Genomic DNA, 25659 nt, shown 5'->3' on the forward strand with positions numbered 1-25659 from the left:
GAACCACCTTCAATCACCTCACACACAGCACTGGCATGCATAAGAATAGGATGTAAACTTGTTTTTGAAAAGGCATCTTTGGTTTGCGTTAAAACAACTTCAACACACGCAATGTTCTGATTGCACCACAAACGCAGTAGTCATCCTTACCTTCCACAGAGGCACTGAGTTTTATAAATAGGAGCATGATAGTGTAGAATAATCATATCCAAGGACCAGTGGTGGGTTTCAAAATTTTTTGGAACCTCTTCTGTAGGTGTGGCCTGCCTTCCGGGTCCACTGGTGGAACCTCTTCTAACCGGTTCGGTAGATTTGACGAACTGGTTCTACCGAATAGGTGCGAACTGGTAGGAACCCACCTCTGATTTCAACTCCTAGAATTCCTCAGGCAGCCATGCTGGCTGGGGAATTCTGGGAGTTGAAGTCCACGGGCCTTCAAGTGGCCACGTTGAGAGAGACCTCTGGTCTAGACCAGTGGTAGTCAACCTGGTCCCTACCGCCCACTAGTGGGCGTTTCCAGCTTTCATGGTAGGCGGTAGGGGTTTGCTGTAACTCTGCTTTACAAATTTTATAAAGTTACTTCCCTACTTTATAAACCACCATTATTATTTTTTTATGTTTCAAAAGTTTTATTTTCTTTTAAAACAAACATTTCATCATTCCTCAATCAGTGAGACATCGGAGTACAATTTTTTTGTGGGTCAAAATAGTTCTAGTTTACCACCAAATTCTTGTCTAGCCTAATGTATACATAAACCACCATTATTGAGGAACCGGTGGGCAGTTACAAAATTTTACTACTAAGAGAGATACAAAAGTGGGCGGTAGGTATAAAAAGGTTGACTACCCTTGGTCTAGACAAAGGGAGGTATGCAGGGAAAAGATTGTTCTCCATTCTCTTCAACAACAACAACAACACAAGACCAGCTTCAGGAACCAAAGGAGGCTTCCTGAGACAGAAAAGTATGGGGATTGGTGCTCTCTGAGCTTGATTGTTTTCTTGAAGGCATTTCATGACCCAGCTAGGTAACATCATCAGTGCTAGAAGAGAGGAGGAGGAGGAGGAGGAGGAGGAGGGGGAGGAGGAGGAAGAGAACTCTGGGGTCCTTGGTGCTCTCTGAGGTTGATTTCTTGTAGACGTTTCGTGACCCAACTAGGTAACATCATCAATGCCAGAAGAGGAGGGGGAGGAGGAGGAAGAGGAGGAGGATGACAACAACTGTGGAGTCCTTGGTGCTCTCTGAGCCTGATTGTTTTCTTGTAGATGTTTCATGACCCAACTAGGTAACATCATCAATGCTAGAAGGGAGGGAGAGGGGAGGAGGAGGAGGACTGTGGGGCCCTTCATGTTATCTGAGCTTGACTGTTGTCTTGAAGACGTTTCATGACCCAACTAGGTAACATCATCAGTGCTAGAAGGGAGGGAGAGGGGAGGAGGAGGAGGATGACAACTGTGGAGTCCTTGGTGCTTTCTGAGCTTGATTGTTTTCTTGTAGACGTTTCATGACCCAACTACGTAATATGATCAGTGCTAGAAGGGGGGAGGTGGAGGGGAAGAAGAGGACAACGATGGTGCGGTCCTTGGTGCTTTGTAAGCTTGACTGTTTTCGCACGGAGAGCTGTTCCCTTCGCACCAAAGGTGGTTCCAGTTTTTCTACTTGCATTTTTACCTCTAGGGGGCGCTGCTCATCTCCGTTTCAAAGCCGAAGAGCCGGCGCTGTCCGAAGACGTCTCTGTGGTTATGTGGCTGGCATTACTAAATGCCGAAGGCGCTTGGACCGCTGCTATCTTCCCACCAAAGGTGGTCCCTCGTTTTCTACTTGCATTTTTACCTGCTTTCAAACTGCTAGGTTGGCAGAAGTTGGGACAAGTCACGGGAGCTCCCTCTGTTACACGGCACTAGGGATTCGAAACACCGACTTTTCTGATTGAGAAGCTCAGCGTCTTAGCCACTGAGCCACCGCGTGTCCCTTCTTCGGGAGTTTAGCAGGATACAAATTCTGCTCCTGAACTCCTGGCTGTGACCCTCTGAGAGCTGTTATGCCACGAAATTTCATTTTAGTGCATACCGATTACTGTACATTTAAAGCGACGACAACGTTAATTCTAAGTTCTGAGCAATGCCAGTCCTAAAAGTGGTTGCAAAACTAGCCGAGCAGAAAAACTGCATCCAATGGGGTGAGAACCCGGAGCTACAAATTCTCAGGTTGTCAAACAAATGAAAAAATAAATAAAATGAAACCTCGCTTGGAATGTATTATTCCCATACATGATTTAAAAGAGAGGACTTGTGTAAACTTTCAAACCCACACAGTTTCTAAGAGATCTCTCTCTTTCTCTCTCGCTAAAAAAAAAAAAAGCCGGCATTAACAAGCTTAGCATGCTTATTTCACTCTTTTAAAGAGCTAAAACGAAGATTTAAGATTTCAAACTGAGCCTCACAATAAGTAATAACCTTTCTCAAAGTAGGTAACCTCCTGTACGATTCCGGGGTGGGGGGGAATTGAGGGCATTTGTTAAAAGAAAAAATAATGCTAACATTTTTCTGCTCCACTGATTAATTGTTCTCATGGTCAGGAAATTCCTCCTTGCTTCTGGGTTTGATCTCTCTTTCACAAGCTTCCCACCCAGTAGATCAGAATAGAGTCAGAAGGGATCTTGGAGGTCTTCTAGTCCAGCCCTCTGCTCAAGCAGGAGATACGATATCCCTCTCCCCGCCACCACCACCCCCGCGCATGTGCGTGCGACCCCATTCCCCAAGTAGGCCTTCCTAAAGCCTCTTGGGAACAAAAATGGGCTTGGGGGGGGGCACATTGCACCTCCTGAACCCCGTTTTGGGCCTAGTAGGCCTCCCTGCAGCCTCCTGGGAGCAAAAACGGGCCATGGGGGGAGGGGGGCACATTGCACCTCCTGAACCCCGTTTTGGGCCTAGTAGGCCTCCCTGCAGCCTCCTGGGAGCAAAAACGGGCCATGGGGGGAGGGGGGCACATTGCACCTCCTGAACCCCGTTTTGGGCCTAGTAGGCCTCCCTGCAATGACCCACTGCCCTCCCCTGCATATGCACACGCATCTCCTGCATGCATCCCGCCCCTCACGCATTCATGGCAGAGACCCAAAAATCAGCTGGCCGGCGGAAGGCTTGCGTGCATGCGCGGTGCAGCTGAACTGGGGCAACGGCTCGCGAGTCCACGGAGAGCGCTGTGCATCCACCTGTGGCACAGGTGCCACAGATTCACCATCACAGTCCTATATAATTTCAGACAGGGGGTTGTCCAGTCTTAAAAACCTCCAGTGACGAAATTCCTCCTAAGTTCCAGGTCGCTTCTCTCCTTGACTAGTTTCCATCCGTTGCTTCTTGTCCTGCCTTCAGGGGATTTGGAGAATAGGCTGATACCCCCCCTCCCCTCTTCTTTGGGGCAGCCCATCCAATTGTCTAATTCAAAACGGATCAGGCCTGTCGCAGCCATCTTTCCGTTTCTCCGGTTACCACACAGTATGGGAGGGGGAAGGGGAGGAGCTTGGAATGCAGACCAGCCAAAACAACCTCCTAGCCCTTGGGAACCAAGGTTATCTCAATAGGTGCTGGCCAGAGACTGGAAGAAGCTGCCAAGGAGACGCCAGATCACCTAATTGGACAATGTGACCTGGGACAACGAGGGAGGGAGTGATCTGTTCTTGAATTATACTGAAAACGCGGGAAATAATCAGCGCTGGTTTTGTATTCATCCGTGCCGAAATGATGTACTCAGTAAAACAATTCTTTGAGAAAGTAAAAAGTCTCCAAGTTGCTGAATTGGTTGGATTCATCTGCAGGCCTGGATCCGGCATGCAGAATGCTTAGATCTAGCCCGCGAGGCCACCCTGGAAACAGGCAAAGGTCGGTCCGCGTTGAATCTGCCAGTGAAAATGATGCTCAGGGAGACCGGGCCCAGGCTTCCCCAAGCTCCATTTTAGCTAGCAGAGGGCTACAGGCCCCCATTGTGGCGAAAAACAGAGCTCGGATTGGCCGCATGTGGCCCCTCCCAGCTCCGTTTTTGCTGGCAAAGGGCTGCAGGAGGTAATTGAGATGAAAACGGAGGTCAGCCTGGCCACGTGTCTCTCTCCCCCGCCTTCCCCGGCTCTTTTTCACTTGCAGGGGGCTGCAGGAGGCTGTTGTGGCCAAAAACGGAGCTCGGACTGGTTGCATGTGGACCCTCCCAGCTGTGTTTTTGCTGGCAGAGGGCTGCAGGAGGTAACTGAGGCCAAAAACGGAGCTCAGACTGGCCGCGTGTCCCCTCCCCCGCCCCCCCCCGGCTCTGTTTTTGCTTGCAGAGGGCTGCAGGATGTTGTTGCGGCTGAAAACAGAGCCTTGACAAGTGATGTCAAGCTGGCCATGCCCACCTTAGCCATGCTCCCTCCTCCCCCAAGATCAAACACAGCCCTGACGCAGCCTTCAATGAAATCGAGATTGACACCCCTGTTCTACAGTCTCAACATTTTTTTTTATTTTTACACCTTCATGGTTTTGCTCTCCACAATCTTTCTAGGATCTCATTAAAACCAGGGCCCTTCCACGAAAAGCCGGGCCAAAACGAAAGCACGCCCCCCCCCCCCGGCATTGTTCTTCTTTTGACACATCCGTCTTCCCGCACACCTCCTCCCTGGGTTCAAAGATCCCCTCACTCACCTTTGGGCAGAGAACCTCGGTCTGCTGGATCATGATCAGAGCTGATGCAATCAAGGCCCCCTGACGCACGTAGTTGACAGGGTCGTTAGTCATCGGCTCCAACAAATTAATTGCTTCCTATCGGGTGGAGAGAGAGAGAGAGAAAGGAGAGGGATATTAACTTTATTTCTCTTTCAAGCGCCAGGCTTTCATCAGGATTATCCGATTAGGATCTTCAAGCAGGGCATGGTAGGGAGAAGCTGATGAGAGGGGCGCCCGAAAGGGCACTCGCGCGATAGGCGCTCTGAAGATCAAACATTTTAATTTCTTGAAACGACGCTGGAACGAGTGTGAAGCAAGCAATTTGTTTCAGGTGAGAAAAACACTTTAAAAAAATGCAGCTGCTCTTAAGGCTACTTCTGAGAAACGCCTTCCGTCACCAGTCCTCAAGCTTTCCGGGAAGGGTCTTCTATATATATATATATTTAAGTTTTCTATTTTACACACATAAACACATCAACAAGAACAAACACATGACTTAAGACAACATAGGAACAATAAGTTCCATCATGTATCATACAGCAGTACCGTATCAGTTTCTTTGCAGTTAGTGTTTTCCCTTTCTATAATTAGCTATTTATAACCAAATATTGTTTATCTATAATGTGCTATATATACATACAATTCCAGGTGAACATTCACCTGGTTATTCTTTTTCTTTGCCAATGTTATGCTATTGTTATTCCATTTAAGAGATTATAGAGTACAGTTTGGGTTGTACTATTTACCATCCCAAGCATCTATTGTGACATCCTTATTTTCTCTTTCTTTTCTCTCTCCCTTCCTTCTCTACTTCCTTCCTACCTCCTCTCCTTCCCCTTCTTTCTTCCCTTACCTCTCTCCTACTCTTACCTTCTCTCTTTCCCCTCCTACTCTCTCTCCTTCTCTTTTTTCTCCCTTCCTCCCTCCTCTCCTTCTCTTGCTCTCCCTTCTACCCACCTTTCCTTAACTTCTCTCTTTCCCCTCCTACTCTCTCTCCTTCTCTTTTTTCTCCCTTCCTCCCTCCTCTCCTTCTCTTGCTCTCCCTTCTACCCACCTTTCCTTAACTCTTTCTTCTTCCCTTACCTCTCCTCCACACTTCCTCTTCCTTCCCTACTATCTCTCCGTCCCTTTCTCTCCCTTCCATCCTCCTCTCCTTTCCCTTCTTTCTTCCCTCTTTTCACTACTTCCCCGGGAAGGGTCTTCTTAATTATTTTTTATTATTTTTTATTATTTTTGAATAGACACAAACAAACAAGACACAACAAACAGCATAAAAACATATTCCAGTTACAAATTATAAAAAAGTGTGTCAATTGGTTACAGATAACTTTCGTGCATCCCTTCCATAGTCATCACCTATAATCCATATCAAATTATATATTTTACATCAAATATATATATATATATATATATATATATATATATATATATATACACATACATACATACATACATACATATATATATATATATATATTACTATCATCACATCTCATCCTTCATATGACTATAGATGTTTTAACATCCCTTTATAATAAATATTCCAAAATTCAAAGCAAAAACACATAATGGCATTCCGTTGTCTATTTTCAATATCATCCAACAACATTCTATCTTTGTGAAACGTTCTAAATAAAAATTAATTATGTTTGATAACAGAGTTTCTAAACCTCCTTTCTTAATCACTGTTTACAATTTATATCCAATTTCAATATTATGGGCTTTCATACAGAACTAAGTTTCAAAACTTCCTTTCATGGTCACCATTTAAAATTTATACCAAATTTCCTCTTGTCGAACCAATATATATATGTATATATTATATCATTATCAATTATTTATCTTATATCCATGATCAATCCAATTTCAATATTATAGGCTTTCATACATAACAAAAGTTTCAAAACCTCCTTTCATGGTCACCATTTAAAAATTTATACCAAATTTTCTCTTGTCAAACCAATACATATATATATACATTATATCATTATCATCTATCTAGCTATATCCATTATCACTTCATTTTTAACATAATGCCCTAATTTTAACTATTTAGCTAGTATTTTGTTAATAGTTTTCATGTCTCAACCTGTGTCTTTCCAGTAGTAATAGAGTCTTATTTCTTTTGCCTTATGTGGGATTAATCTTCTGGTTATTTCCTTAATCAACTTTGTGTGGATTTCTCTTCGCACCTTGTTGCTTGTTGCATGTCTTATAAATTCTCAAAACCCTCCATCAGCTTCTTTAATCAGCTTATCTTTGGTTATCAGTAGAGCTTTTGTCAAAGATCCTCTCCTTAAATTCATCAATTCTTTTCTTTTTTCTCCTTCTGTACCTTGAAATCTGGGCTAGAGCTCCTTTCCATCTCTCTTCCCTTTCCATGTTGCATTCTTTCCATTTCCAACCACGCACAGATCACTGTCAATATCCACAGTTATTTTGCCTCTTTGTTCATTTTTCCCTTGGGTTTTTGAGACTCTAACCTCCACTTTTTCCATTAGCTGGTTATCTTCAATTTCATCAAATTTTGCTATATTACCATCTATATTTTCCAATTTCTTCTCAATTCTCTCTGATGTTTCTTTTTGAATTTCAAACATAATCTGTTGTAATGTTATGGTTTCTTCTTGGTATTGTGTCACTGTCCAATTTATAAACACTGCCACTCGAGTTGGAAAACAAAGCTTTGTTTTTCACTTCTCTCTCGCTGTCAAAAAGACATCCAAAGGGCACCTACATAAACAACCCATCTTATCTCTCTGCAAGCTAAAACCTTTGAAGTGCAAGTCAAAATGATCAAAGAAAAGAGAGAGAAAAATATTTCCAGAACTCAGCCTCCAACCTCCAAGTGGCAGTGTAACTTCTTTTCCTTCTGATGTTACTGCTCTCTTTATATTCCTTTTATATCCTCTTTATATTCCAAGCTTAAAAGAAACAAGGCTCTTAAATGGAACAAAAGAAAAAGAAAAAAAACCCATCCAAGCCAGTATTGTGAAAATTATATTAAAAAAAGATTTAATCCATCGGTAAAAAAAAGTAGTAGAAGAAAAGCCAATATTTTCACTTTAAGAAGTAGTTCCATCCATAGAAGACAATTAAAAAAAAGAATAACACACTGTCCAAAATAGCGTAAATTCGCCGCTTATTTTTTCTTTTCTTTACAAGTTTAATTTGGTTTAATCATTTTTGGGCAGTCTCTTTTGTAAAAATAAAATTTCCTCACCAGATGGACACACTTTCTCTTTCCGCTTTCTTCCGGTTGCGGAGCTGTCCCGACTCCAATGGGGCTGCATTTCTATCGCCGGCTAGAAGAGATTCTCTTGGATCAATCAGGGACTTTGCGATGTCCCTGAGATCAGCAAGATGTACTCTTCCCTGTCACCGTCTCTTCGGGACGGTTTAGGTCCAGATGGACCATCCAGTGCTAAAAGTATTGGCTGCGATCTTGGAGCTCCGAGATCGCACGTTCATATCGTCGCGACATCAGCTCCTTTCTCCTTCTTAATTAAACAGTTAACGAAGGGTAGAGATGGTTTTGGTCCAGTGGTGAATGCACCAGGTTTGAAAGCAGGAGATGGCAAGTTCTAGTCCCTCCTTAGGTGGGAAAGCCAGCTAGGGGACTGTTCTGACCCCCCTCGTCCCACACCAACACACTCCAAGCCAAAGATAAGTTACAGCATTTAATTGACAGACAGACAGGTCCTTGGCAGCAAACTGGCACAGACAAGCTTGGGCAGCAATCCAGCACAGATAAGCCGTGGCAGCAATCCAGCCTGCCAAGCTCACAATAATGTTCTCCAACATTAGTTCCTACGTTGACTTCTGCAAGAGGGCCCTGTGCACAAGCAGTCCTTTTATAGTCCGGAGAGGAGCCTAATGACCACCAGCTGAGTGCCATTACCTCCTGTAACTGCGCAACTGTTCCTGACACCTATTACCTCTTCAGTGCCGGGCATCCAGGAACAACTCACTGCTGGTGTCCAGATCACTCTCCCTTGTCTCCTCCCCACTGGTCAGAGGCTCAGGTGCCTCCTGGTGGCCAACCAGCCTCTCTGCGTCCTGCTCGGAGTCGGAACCCTGTTCAGGGTCCTCCACATCCTTGAGCCGAATCATAGAGCCCCTCGTTGTCGGAGTCTGGTGGCAGCTCCAACGGCTCTTGCTGGGCCACAACAGGGGACTTTGGGCCAATCACTGGGAGATGATGAGTTGTAGTTCCACCTAGCTGGGTGACTTGGGCCAATCACCAGGAGACTTGGAGTTTTAGTTCTGCCTTAAGCAGGAAAGCCAGCTTGGTGACTTTGGGACAATCACTGGGAGATGATGAGTTGTAGCTCCATCTTAAGGAGGAGACTGTGAATTCTAGTCCTGACTCTGGAAGGAAAGCCAGCTAGGTGACTTTGGGACAATCACTGGGAGATGATGAGTTGTAGCTCCATCTTAAGCAGGAGACTGTGAATTCTAGTCCTGACTCTGGAAGGAAAGCCAGCTAGGTGACTTTGGGACAATCACTGGGAGATGATGAGTTGTAGCTCCATCTTAAGCAGGAGACTGAGAGTTCTAGTCCTGCCTTAGGCAGGAAAGCCAGCTGGGTGACTTTGGGCCAGTCCCGCTCTCTCAACCTAATCCACCTCACAGGGTTGTTGTTACTGCAGGGAAAAATAGGAGGAGGAAACAATATTAGGTATGTTTGCCACCTCGAGTTATTTAGAAAAATAATAAAGGTAGCTCCATCCATCTTCAAAATTGATAAACACTGGTCTTGGTCTAATGAAGTCGTAGGTTAAGTAAAACGCAAATGCCACGGATGGATCAAAGCTTTTTTATGGCTTACTTCTCCCCTACCTGAGTTCTCCGACACTTTCCTTCTCATTATGCAAAAATTACCTTTTATAAGCTGGGTTGCATTGGTGTGCATTTAGAAGTTCTGACCCAAACTCTTTTGAAGAGAGGAAGGAGTGGGATAGGAGCCCCTCTTGAGTCCAGCTAAAACCTTAACACGATTTCCAGGCCTTCAAGTTCTAACATATTAAACTCAGCCTTGGCTATATGTTGATGTAAGAAGACCCACTGACATAAACACGAGCTCAATCGCTTTTTATTTCAGAAATAAACAATAAAAGTGCAAAACTCCAGCCAGGCAGGTTGTTATCCCGACTGCATAAAGTTACAGAGAGACAAAGCAGACTCGAGCTAAAACTATTGCCCCTTTTATGTCCAGTAAAGGAAAATATCGAGACAGGAAATCAATATCGTTTCTGTACTTTCTCTAGACTCTGCTCCCCCCAAAGAGGAATGTCCAAAAGCTGAAGATTTTTCAAGAAACCATCAAGCCAAAGAATGTCTCTTCTGGATAAGTAAAAATTAGTTCTTGCATAAGCAGAGATCGGTAACCACACAATAATCCAAGAAAATGACAGGGAACAAACTTCAGATCAATATTTCTCACTTTTAAGCAACTTTAAGGGCTGTGCAGAGCACATCACGAGAAAGGCGGGGTAAGATGAATCACAAATTGGAATTAAGATTGCTGGGAGAAATATCAACAAACCTCAGATTTGCAGAGGATACCACTCGAATGGCAGAAAGTGAAGAGGAACTAAAGAGCCTCTTGATGCGGGCGAAGGAGGGGAGTGCAAAAGTTGGCTTGAAACTCAACATTAAGAAAACTAAGATCATAGCATCCGGCCCTCTCAATTCCTGGCAAATAGATGGGGAAGAAATGGAGGGAGTGACCGATTTTATTTTCCTGGGCTCCAAGATCACCGCAGATGGAGACATGCAGCCAAGAAATTAAGAGACGCTTGCTCCTGGGGAGGAAAGCGATGGCAAATCTAGAGAGCTGACTAAAAAGCAGAGACATCACCCTGACAACAAAAGTGCGTCTAGTCAAGGGTATGGTTTCTCCAGTTGCAACAGATGGCTGTGAAGGTTGGACCATAAGGAAGGCTGAGCGCCAAAGAATGGAGGCCTTTGAACTCTGGTGCTGGAGAAAAAGACTCCTGCATTGAGTACCTTGGACTGCAAGGCCATCCAACCGGTCAGTCCTGGAGGAGATCCACCCTGGCTGCTCTTTAGAAGGCCGGATCCTGAAGAGGAAACTCAAAGACTTTGGCCACCTAATGAGAAGGAAGAAGGACTCCCTGGAGAAGAGCCTCATGCTGGGAACGATGGAGGGCAGAAGAAGAAGAAGGGGACGGCAGAGAAGGAGGTGGCTGGATGGAGTCACCAAAGCAGTTGGTGTGAGCTTCAATGGACTCCAGAGGATGGTAGAGGACAGGAAGGCCTGGAGGAACGTGGTCCATGGTGCTGCGATGGGTCGGACATGACTTTGCAACTCACAACATCTATCTATCTATCTATCTATCTATCTATCTATCTATCTATCTATCTATCTATCTATCTATCATCTATCTATCTATCTATCTCAAGTACTTTGGCCACCTAAAGAGAAGGTAGGACCCACTGGGGAAGAGCCTCATGCTGGGAATGATGGAGGGCAAAAGAAGAAGAAGGGGACGACAGAGAATGAGATGGCTGGATGGAGTCACCGAACCAATCGGCGTGAGCTTCAATGGACTCTGGGAGATGATAGAGGACAGGAAGGCCTGGAGGAACGTTGTCCATGGGGTCACGATGGGTTAGACAAGGCTTCGCAACTAACAACAACAAGCAGTGTGGACTTCAAGTCCCAGAATTCCCCAGCCAGCATGCACTAGAACTATCATTTCTTTGAAATGCATCCAATGGAGTTTGTCAGAGCTGGGCTGAAAATACTAAACAAATATAACTTCGGCTTACAAAGGCCAACTTGGGTGCCGCGGTAGTCCTAACATATGACCACAATCGAGCCCAAAATGTTTGCCGCTAAGTGAGACATTTGTTGTGTGAGTTTTGCCTCATCTTATGACCTTTCTTGCCACAATTGTTAAGTGAATCACTGCAGAGGTTAAGTTAATAAGACTGGGTCATGTGACCCCAGGACACTGAGAACTGTCATAAATATGAGTCAGCTGTCAAGCATCTTAATTTTGATCATGTGACCATGGGGATGCTGCAATGGTCATGTGTGACAAACGGTCATAAGTCACTTTATTCAGTGCCATTGTAACTTTGAACGGTCACTTAACAAAGTGACCGTTCAAAGTCGTAAGTCGAGGACTGCCTGCACATCTTTCTGGCATCTTGTTGCAAGTCGTTGCATATGAAAATGGGTGGCAAATTAATTTTATAATAATAATAATAAGTAAAAAATAGTCGTATTTTTTACATATCGACCAGTGGATTAGACCAAGCTGCTAAACTAATCCACTGGTCATTATGTAAAAAATACGACTTACCTGTATTTGAAAAGCCATGGGAACATAAAGTGGAAAAAGTTATCGAAAATGAGAAGGTGAAGAACTTGCGGGACTTTCGAATAGAGACGGATCGTCACTTGGAACACAACGCGCCAGATCTCAGTTGTCGAAAACCAAAACATACAATTTATTGATATCATGGTTCCAGGAGACCCCAGAATAGAAGTAAAAGGAGTGGGGAAAAAATCATGAAATATCTCAACCTGGCCATCGAAACTACACGATTATGGATGAAACATGTAACAGTGATACCCATTGTCATCGGGGCACTTGGTACCATGTCCAAGAATTTTATAAAACACATCAAGAAATTGCAGCTTTCTGCAAAAAACACCAGCGGAACTGCAAAAAACTGCACTGCTCGGAACATCGCATATTTTTAAAAGGTACTTGGGTTGATACCTACAATGCTGGCAGCAACCCATTATCAACCATTAGCACCAGTCAATGGTATTTGTGATGCATTACTGAATATTCAGTTGGCTGAGTTTCATGTTTAATGAACAAAGTATATAATAATATACGTCAATAATATTTGTGATACATTTTTAAATGTTCAGTTGACTGAGTTTCATATTTAATGAATAAAGTAAATAATAATAATAATAAATGTCAATAATATTTGTGATACATTTTTAAATGTTCAGTTGACTTCAGATTCATGATTAATGAATAAAGTATATAATAATATACGTAAATAATTGTGATACATTTTTAAATGTTCAGTTGACTGAGTTTCATGTTTAATGAATAAAAGTTTATAATAATAAATAAATCTTGTGCCAGCTGCTTTCATTAACCCAGCTTTCTGTCTCCCTGCAGATGTTCCCTCCCATCGTCCCCAAGGAGATGATGGTTTATGGCGCAGGAATTCAAGCTGACATCCATGCCCTCAGCAAGGGGTGCTGGGATTTGATTCCAAACCTCAGAGCTGGGTGACCTTGGGCCAGTCACTTTCTCTCAGCCCCAGGAAGTAGGCAATGGCAAAGGACTTCCAAAATCTTGAAAGAAAACGACAGGGTCTCGTCCAGGCAGTTGCCAGAAGTCAATACTGACTCAAAGGCACCCTCCAAAAGAAATAATAATAATAATATTCTTCAATTTAGAAATGTTTTTAGGAGGTATTTTGTAAAAATGGCCACAATTATATATAATCATTCTGCTTTATCCACAGTCAGGACATCTAGTGGTTAAGGCACCAGGCTAGAAAACAAAAGGATGTGAGTTAGAGGGGGGAGGGAGAGAGAGAGAGAGGGAAAGAAGGGAGAGAGAGAGAGGGAGAGAGGGAGAAAGACAGAGAGGGAAAGATAGAGAGGGAAAGGGGGGAGAGGCGGAGGCTGGGCTGTCCATCAGGACCCAGATGGAGAGTCAACAGCCCCCAGGTCTCGAGGTGGCTTATGAGGAAGAGGAGGAACAGCTGAGCCCAGTGCCTGGCACACTGAAGTGCCTGAAGGCAGAGGAGAGGAGAGCAATGGAAATCTATGGGCCGGTCCTTAGGAAGGAAGAGTCACCGCTGCTAGTGAAGCACCAACCTAGGGATAAAAGGCAGGGGGCGGAGATGAATAGATGTGGCAGACAATTATCCCGGTCGGCCAGATTTGTCAGCCCGCGAGAGAAAACTGTTTGCCGGGGCTGCCGGCATTCCTAATCAAGGAATCTTTTGAGTTCACGTCAGAGGATTTGTCGTATTTGGGGAGAAGGGTCAGAACGGTGACATTGGGCCCATCACCAGATGACGGTGAGTTCTAGTTGCCTTTAGCCATGAAAGCTGGTTCGGTGACTTTGGGCCAATTAGCAGCAGAAGGTGAGTTGGAGTCCCACCTTAGGCAGGAAAGCCAGCTCGGTGTCTTTGAGCCAATCGCCAGGAGACTGTGAATTCTGGTTCCACCTTAGCCATGAAAGCTAGCTGGTGGCCTTGGGCCAGACCGTCTCTCTCTGCCCAACCCAGAGGGTTGTTGTTGGGTAAATACAAGGAGGAAGGTGTACTGGATATACTTGCCACTGTCAACATAAAGCATTTGTATATCTTTTATCAAGTCGGCATGGTGAAGAAAGGGTGGGGGGGAACGCATTCCGCGCACGCCTTCGGCTAGAGTGGGATCTCAGATTACTACAGCAGGCTTGGGAGGTGTGCACCTCGTTGGAGAATGTGATTTATGACACAGACTGAGGGGAGGGAAGAAACAGGGGCTTAGAGATTTAGATCTGACTGCAATGGGGTATTGCCGAAATGGTGTTCCTATTAAATGACTGGCTTTCTTCTGAATCTTGGCTCGAGGCTCATGAATTAATGAGGGCATCTTTCGGAAACTTGACAGCCACCTTGTGTTATTTGTAAAAATAAGAAAAACAAGCGAACAATATAAATACTTCTTGGAACTTTAGTGGAAAAGACAAGAATTGCAGTTTGGCTGCACCTGGACTTACCTTGTTTCCTGTCCCAGCACAACAGATCCCCAAAGCCATCGCTGCTCCGTAACGGACATGCGGGTTGTAACTTTCGGACAACAAGGAAACAACACTTGGACATTGTTCAGGAGTCCTAAACAGGAAAAAGGAAGAGCATAATGAAGGTTTTTATTACTGAAGAGAACACAAAGGAACGTTCTTTACAAGCCAAAAAGATTGTTATCTTTATAAACACGGTATCTTTATACAATCTTAGGTGGTATAAACAGAGGCGTAGAATCAAGATCACATGAAATATTAGTGCCACTTTACCCTAGTAACGTGCAATACTGCAACCAATTTTGGTCACATTACAAAAAAGATGTTGAGACTTTGGAATAAGTACGGAGAAAAATGTTGCGGCCCGCCAGCACAACTGGCAGAAGATTCGGAGAGTGAGGAGGAAGATGGGCCAGTCCTGGAGTCTGGGGAAGGCTCGGAAGAGGGTTCGGAGGCAGAGAGGGGGCCAGGGCCGTCTGACAGTTATCAGCTGCCTTCAGAGTCAGACATCAGTGAGGCGGAAGAACAGCTGGAGCCTGTTCCTAGTGTGCGCATGCGCAGAGTTGCCAGACGAAGGGAACAGCTAAAGAACAGGGGTCGACTTGGGAGTTAGAAGGGACATTAGACCCGTGATGGCAAACTTGTGGCCCGCGGAGCCATTTGTTAGGGCACGCGAGGTATTGCTCTAGTGTGCATGCGTGTGCTGGCCAGCTGACTCTGGCCTTCTTTAAAGGCAGTTTTTCGCCCTCCGGAGGCTTCCCTGAATCCTCTGGAGGGCGAAAACTTGCCCTACGAGCAAACTGGAAGTCCGTTCTCAAAGTTCTGGTTTGCCCAGAGGGCCAGTTTTTCACGCTCCGGGGGCTTCAGGGAGAGGGAGGCTGTTTTCGCCCTCCCCAGGCTCCTATAAAGCCTCTGGAGCAGTGTTTCTCAACCTTGGCCACTTGAAGATGTCTGGACTTCAATTCCCAGAATTCCCCAGCCAGCGAATGCTGGCTGGGGAATTCTGGGAGTTGAAGTCCAGACATCTTCAAGTGACCAAGGTTGAGAAACACTGCTCTGGAGCCTAGGGAGGGAGAAAAAAGTGTGCCAAAAGCAGGGGAGGGAGCAATGGTTACGCGTCCATGCACCCACGGGGGAGCCCACGCAGACGCACTGGGGTCACGCGCATAGCATTATGCGTTTGGGCATGCCTGCACATGACACCCCCCCCTGCGCTCCCCCCCGCTTTTGGCACGCGATCCAAAAAAGGTTAGCCATTAGCGTATTACACTGTTACTTATCTGAAATGGTATATAGGATCTCGTGCTTCAGGAGGGGGTTGGACTAGAAGACCTCCAAGGTCCCTTCCAGCTCTATTCTATTCTGGATATATTCTGGAAAGGGCCGGATAAAATATTCTCGCCCCCACCCAAAACAAAAACCAAAAACCAAAGACACCCATGAAGCTTGGCTCTTTCTGCTCTCTCTTTGAGAAGGAACTCGGAGTAGGAATGTAAATAAGGAGGAGAAGAGGGCAGAGTTGACAAGCTGGGATGGGTGTTTTTTTTTTTTTTTTTTTTAAACTGAAGGCAGCTCAGGTATGAAGGCTATAAACGCCCCGCGCAAAGCCATTTGTCACCTTGTTCTCAAACAAAGCTCAAAAGTTGGCAAAAAAAGAGAGAGAGAGAGAAACCTGTTATAAACACACAAGGCGTTGAATAAATGAACCCGAAAATTAAAGGAGAAACGTATGTTTTAAGGCCCACATGCCAACACATTGGTACTGCCCTGGGCATTGGTTCAAATCGCAGATGCCTAGGAAAAAGATGAATAGTCAAATTTTTAATTTTTTTTTTTTTTCCTCCCTGAAGACAAGCTCATCCATCAGAATCGGTATCTGCCCACAATTAAAATGAATATACTGCCAAGGCTATTGTACGTATTCCAGACAATTCCATTAAAATTGGAAAAGTAATATTTTGAAGAACTGAATAATACATAAATACATTTGGCAAGGGGAAAAAAAGCAAGAATTGGTCTGAAAATGATGCAAGATATAAGGATTTGGGTATACCTACACCCGTGAAAATACCTACACCCGTGAAAATCTACGAAAACACACACACACAGCCAATAATTAAAGGGAGACTAGTATAGATCTATTTCAAGCTATTTAGCTCTCATCAGCTAGCCATACCCTTGCTGGGATTTGAACTTGGGCTATTTTACGTGTTAGGCACGTTATAATAACCTCTAAGCCGCAAGCTCTCCTCCCTTATCATATATATATATATTCATATATTCATACATATATATTCATACATATATATTCATACATATATATTCATACATATACACACACACACACATATACACACACACACACACACACACACACACATACATACATAGCTGGATGCCCGTGCTTCACGATGAAATCATCGGGCTGTACAGGAGAAATTGGCTCACTGGTGTGGCTGGTGATTGAAACACATAAGGAAATGTTGCTCCCACTGCCTTGAGTCCGGAAGCAGTTCCATAGGTGGAAGGCGTAGACATTTTGGTGAGGTACCAACATTTAGTACTGTAAGGAGCCCCAGACCTCCTGAGTGAAGGAGTGGAACGTCTGCCAGTTTGAACTGAGGTAACGGAATGTGAGGCAATTGGCAGTTGGAACAGAGTTCTTTTCAGGTGGGGAGGGAGAGTAGAATGTCGAACTCCTTAGCATCAGAGTTTGGTCATTTCGAAAAATCCTTTCTTAGCGAGCACCTAGAAGCCAAGAGGAACATACGTGCCAAATTTCAAGTTTGTAGGCTTTAGAAAATATACCAATATTCCTCAACTTACAACAGTTCATTTAGTGACTGTTTGAAGTTACGACATTGAAAAAAAGTGACATAACGGCAGTTTACCACACTTATGACCATTGCAGTATCTCCGTGATCAAAATTCAGGCACTTGGCAATCGACTCATATTTATGACCGTCGTAGTGTCCGTGGGGGCTCATGTGATCCCCTTTTGTGACCTCCTGGCAAGCAAAGTCAGACTGGGGAAGCCGGATTCACTTCACAACGATGTTACTAACATAACAACTGCGGCCATTTGCTTATCAACCGTGGCAAAGAACAGTCGTAAAATGGGGCAAAACTCTCAGTTGACAAATGTTTCACTTAGTGACAAAGGTTTTGGGCTCCATTGTGGTCGTAGATTGAGAGGCCCTGTATATATGATCCATTTGATTTGGAGCTACAGGTTGTTGAGTTGTGTTCGGGATCACATTGGAAAGGGCAACGAAGAAAAATAAAGGATTTTTGGATATTTTAATGGTAGAAGTTGGTGGGAATATATAAAGTAATCCCTCTTGGGGTTTTTTCCTTCATGCATTCCATATTGTGCCTGTAATTAATTTGTCTAAATGGATGGCTGGTCTGGTACTCACACGGTGTTAGGCCACACACAATGTCTCCAGCACAGGGTGATGGATGGAACTCACACCTCTATGGCTTATTTAACAAACCATTAATGAAAATTGTGCCTTACACATTTCTTCCTCTAAAGTTCAGGGAAGCTAGTCAGGGAAGTGCGAGAAAACGGCTTGTGTGAAATCAAAAGAGCCCCTCTCTGAGAAGTATGAACAATAAATATCAATCAATCTATCAATCTATCTATCATCTATCTATCAATCAATCATCTATCTATCTATCTATCTATCTATCTATCTATCTATCTATCATCAATCAATCATCTATCTATCTATCTATCTATCTATCTATCTATCTATCTATCTATCTACTTGACTTACTTGACTTAAGTCTTTAGCGTCGGTACGGCATCGCCAATCCCTTCGCTGTAGAGTCGCATGCATCCCGAATCAACGGGATCCATGATTCTAGGCTGAGTACTACTTGAGCTCGCCGGGCCCAAGAGTCGACAGAGCCCCTTCTGTTGGAAAACGGTGGGCACCTCGAGAAGGCAGGGGTTGTCTTGATAATGAGAGGCTATATTTTGCGCGTCAATTATCACTATCTATCATCTATCTACCACCACTATCTATCATCTATCTATCATCAATCAATCCAATCCAAATCAATCCAATCCCTCTCTCTCTCTTCTCTCTCTCTGTCTCTCTCTCCCCCTTCTCTTCTCTCTCTCTCTCTCTCTCTCTCTCTCTCTCTGTGTGTCTCTCGTTCTCTTCTCTCTCTCTCTTCTCTGTCTATCTGTCTATCTATCTGTCAATCTGTCTGTCTGTCTGTCTGTCTGTCTCTCTCTCTCTCCAGCAATTTTAATCAAACTTGGTATACAGAGGACTTACTCTCTGGAAACAAATACTGTGGGGCTAAGACACCCCAACACCCCTCAGGGGTGTATGTGTGTTTCTGTTAAGATACAGCCTGTTGTGCCTGAAAATGACAACCGTTTAAATAGGAGCCAGCCGTGGGCAGCAGCTGCCAAAAAAGCCAACACAGTTCTAGGCTGCATCAACAGAGGGAGAGAATCAAGATCACGTGAAGGGTTCATACCACTTTATAAGGCCTTGGAAAGGCCACACTTGGAATACGGCATTCAGTTTTGGTCGCCACAATGTAGAGAAGATGTGGAGACTCTAGAAAGAATGCAGAGAAGAGCAATCAAGATGAGGGGTTGAGGGGACTGGAGGATAAAAGATATGAAGAAAAGTTGCAGGAACTGGGTATGTCTAGTTTTAAAAAAGAAGGACCAGGGGAGACATGATAGCAGTCTTCCAATATCTCAGGGGTTGCCCCAAAGAAGAGGGAGTCAAACTATTCTCCAAGGCACCTGAGGGCAGGACAAGAAGCAATGGGTGGAAACTAATCAAGGAGAGAAGCAACTTAGAACTGAGGAGAAATTTCATGATAGTTCAAACAATTAATCAGTGGAGTAACTTGCCTCCAGAAGCTGTGAATGCCCCAACGCTGTAAGCTTTTAAGAAGAGATTGGGCAACCATTTATCTGCAACAATATAGGGTTTCCTGCCTGAGCAGGGGGTTGGACTAGAAGACCTCCAAGGTCCCTTGCCAACTCTGTTCTTCTGTTAAATATCAATACTGGCTTTGGCTGTTAAATATTAACCAGCAAAACTTCCTCAGCACATCAGCCATATGTTGCAATGAATCGGATATGTGGGAAATTTTCTTTATTGTGCTTTCAGTTCAAGAACATATGTGCAAATACACAACCCGTAATTTTTTATTCATTTTTTTTGCTATGCAGCCATGGACCCGTTGAGCTATTCAATGTGCCTCAAGCTCCACAATTTTCCAGCTGATTACAAGCCCGTTTAAACACTGCACTTTTTTTTTTTTTAAAAGACAAATATCTGGGAGAGAAATTTATCTCCCAGATCCCCTCAAAGTCTGCTTAAAACACGTAATTTAATGGAAGCATAGCCTGTTTCGTTTGGGTAGCGGAAGCAGTGAGCCCAACCTTAAAAAAATAAGAATGGAAATACAAGACTAGTCTTTCTAACACAGACTAAGATGCTGAGCTTGTCGATCAGAAAAGTCGGTGGTTCGAATCCCTAGCGCGGCGTAACAGAGGGAGCTCTCGTGACTTGTCCCAGCTTCTGGCCAACCTAGCAGATTGAAAGCATGTAAAAAATGCAAGTAGAAAAATAGGAGCCGCCTTTGGTGGGAAGGGAACAGTGTTCCGTGCGCCTTCGGTGTTGAGTCATGTTGGCCACATGACCACGGAGACGTCTTCGGACAGCGCTGGCTCTTCGGCTTTGAAACAGAGATGAGCACCGCCCCCTAGAGTCGGGAACAACTAGCACATATGTGTGAGGGGAACCTTTACCTTTATCTTAAACAGACGGATACAAATTAGAATATAAATGTGATTAGATGCAGTAGCACAATATTCGGATACAACAGCAAATGATGCATTTAGTAATTAGGGAGGAACTACAAGTAGTTCTTACAATATTTCGTTTAGTAAACGTTCGGAGTTACAGCAGCACTGAAAAAAGGGACTTATGACCATTCTTCACGCTATTGAACGGTTTGCTGCATCCCCAAATTCGGACGTCGGGCAACTGACTCGTATTTACGACGGCTGCAGTGTCTCGGGGTCAGGTGCCGAGGTGGCGCAGTGGTTAAATGCAGCACTGCAGGCTACTTCAGCTGACTGCAGTTCTGCAGTTCGGCTGTTCAAATCTCACCGGCTCAGGGTTGACTCAGCCTTCCATCCTTCCGAGGTGGGTGAAATGAGGACCCGGATTGTTGTTGGGGGCGATATGCTGACTCTATAAACCCCTTAGAGAAGGCTGAAAGCCCTATGAAGCGGTATATAAGTCTAACTGCTATTGCTAATTTCTATTGCTATTAAGGCAGAGGAGAAATTGGCCTTGCCAGCATGTGCGAAAAGTCACACACACACAATGGAGCTGGGTGATTTGATTTGATTTTGCATTCCTGTCTCCTGTCTTTTACCCAAAGTAGCTGTTTTTCAGAGGCACGGATTAGAAAATTTGCTCCACCAAGATCCCTGCTTTAATTATTCCGTTCCTCCTTGGACATTGAAATGTTATTATAAATCCTTCATTTAAGGCTCCCGCTGTTTTTTCTCCTCCCTGGGATTCACTTCCCGCTGACTTCTCTGAAACATGTTGATCTTTACCTATTGATTGGCCTCGTTTGTTTCTTTCCCGGCGTGAGACACGGCTAATTTTGCGGAAGGATGCTCACGTTTGCCTATCCTCCTCGGTGTACGGAAGTCCACGTTAGGTGAGGTCTTTGGGGGTCTCTGAGTTTGGTTGTTTCCCTGCAGATGTTTTTGTTACTCAACTAGGGAACACTGCAAAAGGGAGGAGGGGAAGGAAGACGACAACTGTGGGGGTCCTTGGCCTTCTCTGAAGCTGGTTGTTTTCTTGCAGACGTTTCATTACCCAACTAGGAAACATAATCAAGGCGAGGAGGAGGAGGAGGAGGAGGAGGGGAGACGATGTCTATGGGATCCTTGGTGATCTCTGGCCTTGGTTGTTTTCTTGGAGATGTTTCATGGCCTAAGAAAGTAATATCATCAGTGCTAGAATGATGATGGAGATTATGGAGGAGGAGGAGGAGGAGGAAGATAACGACTGTGGGGTCCTTGGTTTTCTCTGAACCTGATTGTTTTCTTGCAGATGTTTCATGGCCCAACTAGGGAACATCAACAATGCTAGAAGGGAGGAGGAGGAGGAGAAGAGGAGGAGGAGGAGAAGAGGAGGAGAAGGAAGAAGAGGATTAGGAGGAGGATTAGGAGGAGGAGGAAGAGGAGGAGGAGGAGGAGGAGGAGGAGGGGGAAGAGAAGAAGAGGAGGAGGAGGAGGGGGAAGAGGAGGAAGAAGAGGAGGAGGAGGAGGGGGAAGAGGAGGAAGAAGAGGAGGAGGAAGAGGAGGAGGCGGAAGAGGAGGAAGAAGAGGAGGAGGAAGAAGAAGAACAGGAGGAGGAGGAGGAAGAAGAAGAGGAAGATAACGACTGTGGGGTCCTTGGTTTTCTCTGAACCCGATTGTTTTCTTGCAGACATTTCATTACCCAATTAGGGAACATAATCAATGCAAGAGGGAGGAGGGAGGACAATGTCTGTGGGATCCTTGGTGCTCTCCGGCCTTGGTTGTTTTCTTGTAGACATTTCATGACCTAACTAGGTAATATCATCAGTGCTAGAATGATGATGGAGGAGGAAGACGACAACTGTGGGGTCTTTGGTCTTCTCTGAGCTTGGTTGTTTTCTTGCAGACGTTTCATTACCCAACTGGGGAACATAATCAATGCAAGAGGGAGGAGGAGGAGGAGGGAGACGATGATGGTGTCTGTGGGATCCTCGATGCTCTCTGATCTTGGCTGTTTTCTTTTAGACCCAACTAGGTAATATTATCAGTGCTAGAATGGAGGGGGAGAGAGGGAGAGAACGTCTGTGGGATCCTTGATGCTCTCTGATCTTGGCTGTTTTCTTGCAGACGTTTCATTACCCAACTAGGGAACATCATCAGTGCTACAAAGAAATGAGATTTGCTCTCTTGGAAGGAGCTACCAACTCAGACAAGCAGTCTAATCAAGGAAACGCCAAGACCACTCTCACAAACACTTGACAGGACAAGCTACATAACACGAGAGCAAACCCCACAAAGCCCTTCTAGCACTGAGGATGTTCCCTAGCTGGGCCATGAAACGTCTGCAAGAAAACTACCAAGCTCAGAGAGCATCAGGGCCCCCAGATAACACGACCTCACAGGGCCTGTTATCGTGGGCGAATGAGGAGATCTCGGGAGGAATATTGTATGTTTGCCACCTTGAATTATTTGTAAATATAATACAAGCAGGATAAAAATCAAATCAATCGCAATAATGCCCCATTTGCAAAAGAACAGTCCTCGACTTATGACAACCGAGCCCCAAATTTCCATTTGCTAGGCATGGCAGCTGTTAAGTGAGTCCTGTCCCATTTTGACGAGCATTTTGCCAAAGGTGTTAAGTGAGTCGCTGCCGTGGTTAAGTGAACCACGTGGTCGTTAAGCAAACCTGGCTTCCCCCATGGACTTTGCTTGCTGGAAACCAGCTGGGAGGGTCACCAATGGGGATCACGTCACTCAGGGGTGCCGCAAACCATCACAAAGACATGAGAATTGCCAAGCCGCAGAATTTTGATGACAAAAATCAAATTTTTGATGCCATGATCGCAGGGACACTGCAACGCTCGTCGGCATAAAAACCTAAGTCCCTCTTTTTGCCGCTTCCAACGGTCACTAAGCGGATGGTTGCAAGACGAGGACTACCTGGAATATTCATTTATTCCCTGCTCCCGTGCGAAAAAGAATGCCTTTTGGGGCTCACTCATGGAAGGAGTGAGCGGAGGAGGACTAAAGTCTGCCTTTGCAGGCTGAAAAAGCCCCAAAGCCATGCCAGAAAACCACCCCAAGCAATCTGCACATTAAGGAAACTTAAAGGAGAGGGAGAGAAAAAGAGAAAGAGAGGAGAGGAGATGGAGAAAGAGGGAGGAGAGAAAGAGAAAGAGGGAAGAGAGGGAGAGAGAAAAAGAGTAAGAGAGAAAAACGAGAGAGACAAATGGAGAGAGGGGGAAAGAAAGACAGGGATAGAAAGAGGAGAGAATGGGGAAGAGAAGGCAGGGAGGGAAAGAGAGAGAGAGAAAGAAAAAGAGGGAGAGAGGAATAGGGAGAAAGAAAGAGAGAGAGGTGTAGAGAGAGAGAAAAAATAGAGGGAAAGAGGGACAGGGAGAGAAAGAGGAGAGAAGGCAGGGAGAAAGGGAGATAAAGAAAAAGAGAGAGGAGTAGGATAGAGAGAGAAGAGAGAGAAAGGGGAAAAGAGAGAAAGAGGAGAGAGGGAGGGAAAGAGAGGAGGAGAGAAAGCAAAAAGAGTAGAGAGGGAAAGAAAAGAGAGTAGAGAGAGAGAGAGAGAAAGAAGAAAGAGAAAGAAAGAGGGAAAGAGAGAGGGAAAGAGGAGGGAAGGCAGGGAGAAGGAGAGAAAGAAAAAAGAGGAGTAGAGAGAGAAGAAAGGGAAAAAGAGAAAGAGAGAGAGGGAGAGAGAGGAGAAAGAGGAGAGAAGGAGGAGAGAGAGAAAGAAAAGAGAGTAGTAGAGAGAGAGAGAAAGAAGAGAAAGAGAAGAAAGAGGAGAAAGAAAGAGAGAAAGAGGAGAGAAGGCAGGGAGAAAGAGAGAGAAAGAACAAAAGGGAGAGAGGAGTGGAGAGAAAGAAGAGAGGAAAAGAGACAGAAAAAGAGAGATGGACGGAAGTGGGAATCTCCACTGAAGTCTTTCCTAACTTTGCTCTGAATCTGCCGAGCTGGAAGCTCAGGGGAGCCAGTGAGTCAATCCACAGAGGGAATAGGCTAGGCAGACAGGCTGGCTGTAAACTGAGTCAGTGGACCGAGCGAAGGCTGGGCAGAGGGCAAGGAAGGGCTGGGAAGCACGGGTCAAGGAGATAAGGAAGAGCTACAATTGCTCAGAGAAGCAGAGCCAGACAAGGGGAGGGAACCTTCCATTCAACTGCCCCTCCTCTTCCTGGACCTGACACCAGAAAGCAATCTCCGTCACAAAGCGGAGCCGTCCGCGCTAGAAAACCTCCATCGCACGGAGGGGTGAGTGCATCGCAGAACGCAAAGGAATTCAAGACAGCCTTTTAAAAAAAGAAATGAAATTAAAATACAAATATCCAGTGTTATAAACCAGAAGCAGGCACATCAATCCCCAGGACGTTTTGGAGAAGAGAATGTCTCTGGTTCAAGGAGAGAATGCTTGTAAATTCCAGAGAGAGGGGGAAAAATATATAACAAAATAAAATCAAGGTAAGACTTTGCTGATTCTGAGATACAGGATTTGTGTTTGTGTGTGTGTGAATCTGGGGTGAGAATAAGAATGGGATTGAATTTGGGGTGCTGAAAAGCAGGTCAAAATAATAACGGGGAAAGATAAAACGCTTGAAGGAAATGTACGTTCGTTTAGAAGAATGAATGTGTCAAAGGCTCCCCTGTAGATTTATGGTGGAGAGAGGCTTAAATCTAGCATTAAACGTTTTATTTCAGAAAGTACGATCCAAGCCTGGCCAGAAAATTAGTATTTTCCAAGCCAGAGATATAACTAGTAATGATAATTAATAGTCCCAGGGTGAAAATCCACCTTATTCCTTACCTAAAATAAACCCCGTGGAATCTATCTATCTATCTATCTATCTATCTATCTATCTATCTATCTATCTATCTATCTATCATCTATCTATCTATCTATCTATCTATCTATCTATCTATCTATCTATCTATCTATCTATCTATCTAAAGGAATTATTTGTAAACGGACAGGTTATAGAATCTTAGCGTCCATCATCTCCTTGGAAGTGGTATTTGTCCACCTAAAAAAATATGGATTGTAACCTTTCCCCTCCAAAAAACAAAATTCAATTGAAATAAAATTAGGCTCCCCACATGTCAAAACTACCAAGAAAAAGGAGTGGGGAGGAAAAAAAGGGAATATAATTTTTCTTTTCTTTTGCAATTGATCAGATTATAATGATCCAACTTTGCGTAAGACAGGTAAATTGCAGCGAAAACCCAAACCTTTTCAATTTCCGTGTAATAATACAAAAGCACTGCTTTTATTACCTAGAGAAAGAGATCTCTTCGGAGCACGTTCTGAATCCTGATGCCACGTTTGGAGAAGGAAGAGCCATTTTCAACCTCGC

At 44.6% G+C, this 25659-nt stretch overlaps 1 protein-coding gene across 1 annotated transcript in view; it reads right to left on the bottom strand.

The window, feature by feature from the left end:
* LOC116514058 (26S proteasome non-ATPase regulatory subunit 1-like) overlaps positions 1–14596 on the bottom strand; it is a 50776-nt gene extending 36180 nt beyond the window's left edge. The window contains exons 1-2 of the mRNA XM_032225489.1: positions 14473–14596; positions 4667–4783 (exon numbers count right to left, since the gene is read on the bottom strand). Coding sequence (XP_032081380.1) covers positions 4667–4783; positions 14473–14511 — 156 coding nt within the window. The 5' untranslated portion in view covers positions 14512–14596. The remainder of the gene's footprint in view (positions 1–4666; positions 4784–14472) is intronic.
* Between the last annotated feature and the right edge of the window lie 11063 nt (positions 14597–25659).

The sequence above is a fragment of the Thamnophis elegans genome, chromosome 10, assembly GCF_009769535.1.
Source record: "Thamnophis elegans isolate rThaEle1 chromosome 10, rThaEle1.pri, whole genome shotgun sequence".
Taxonomy (NCBI): Eukaryota; Metazoa; Chordata; class Lepidosauria; order Squamata; family Colubridae; genus Thamnophis; species Thamnophis elegans.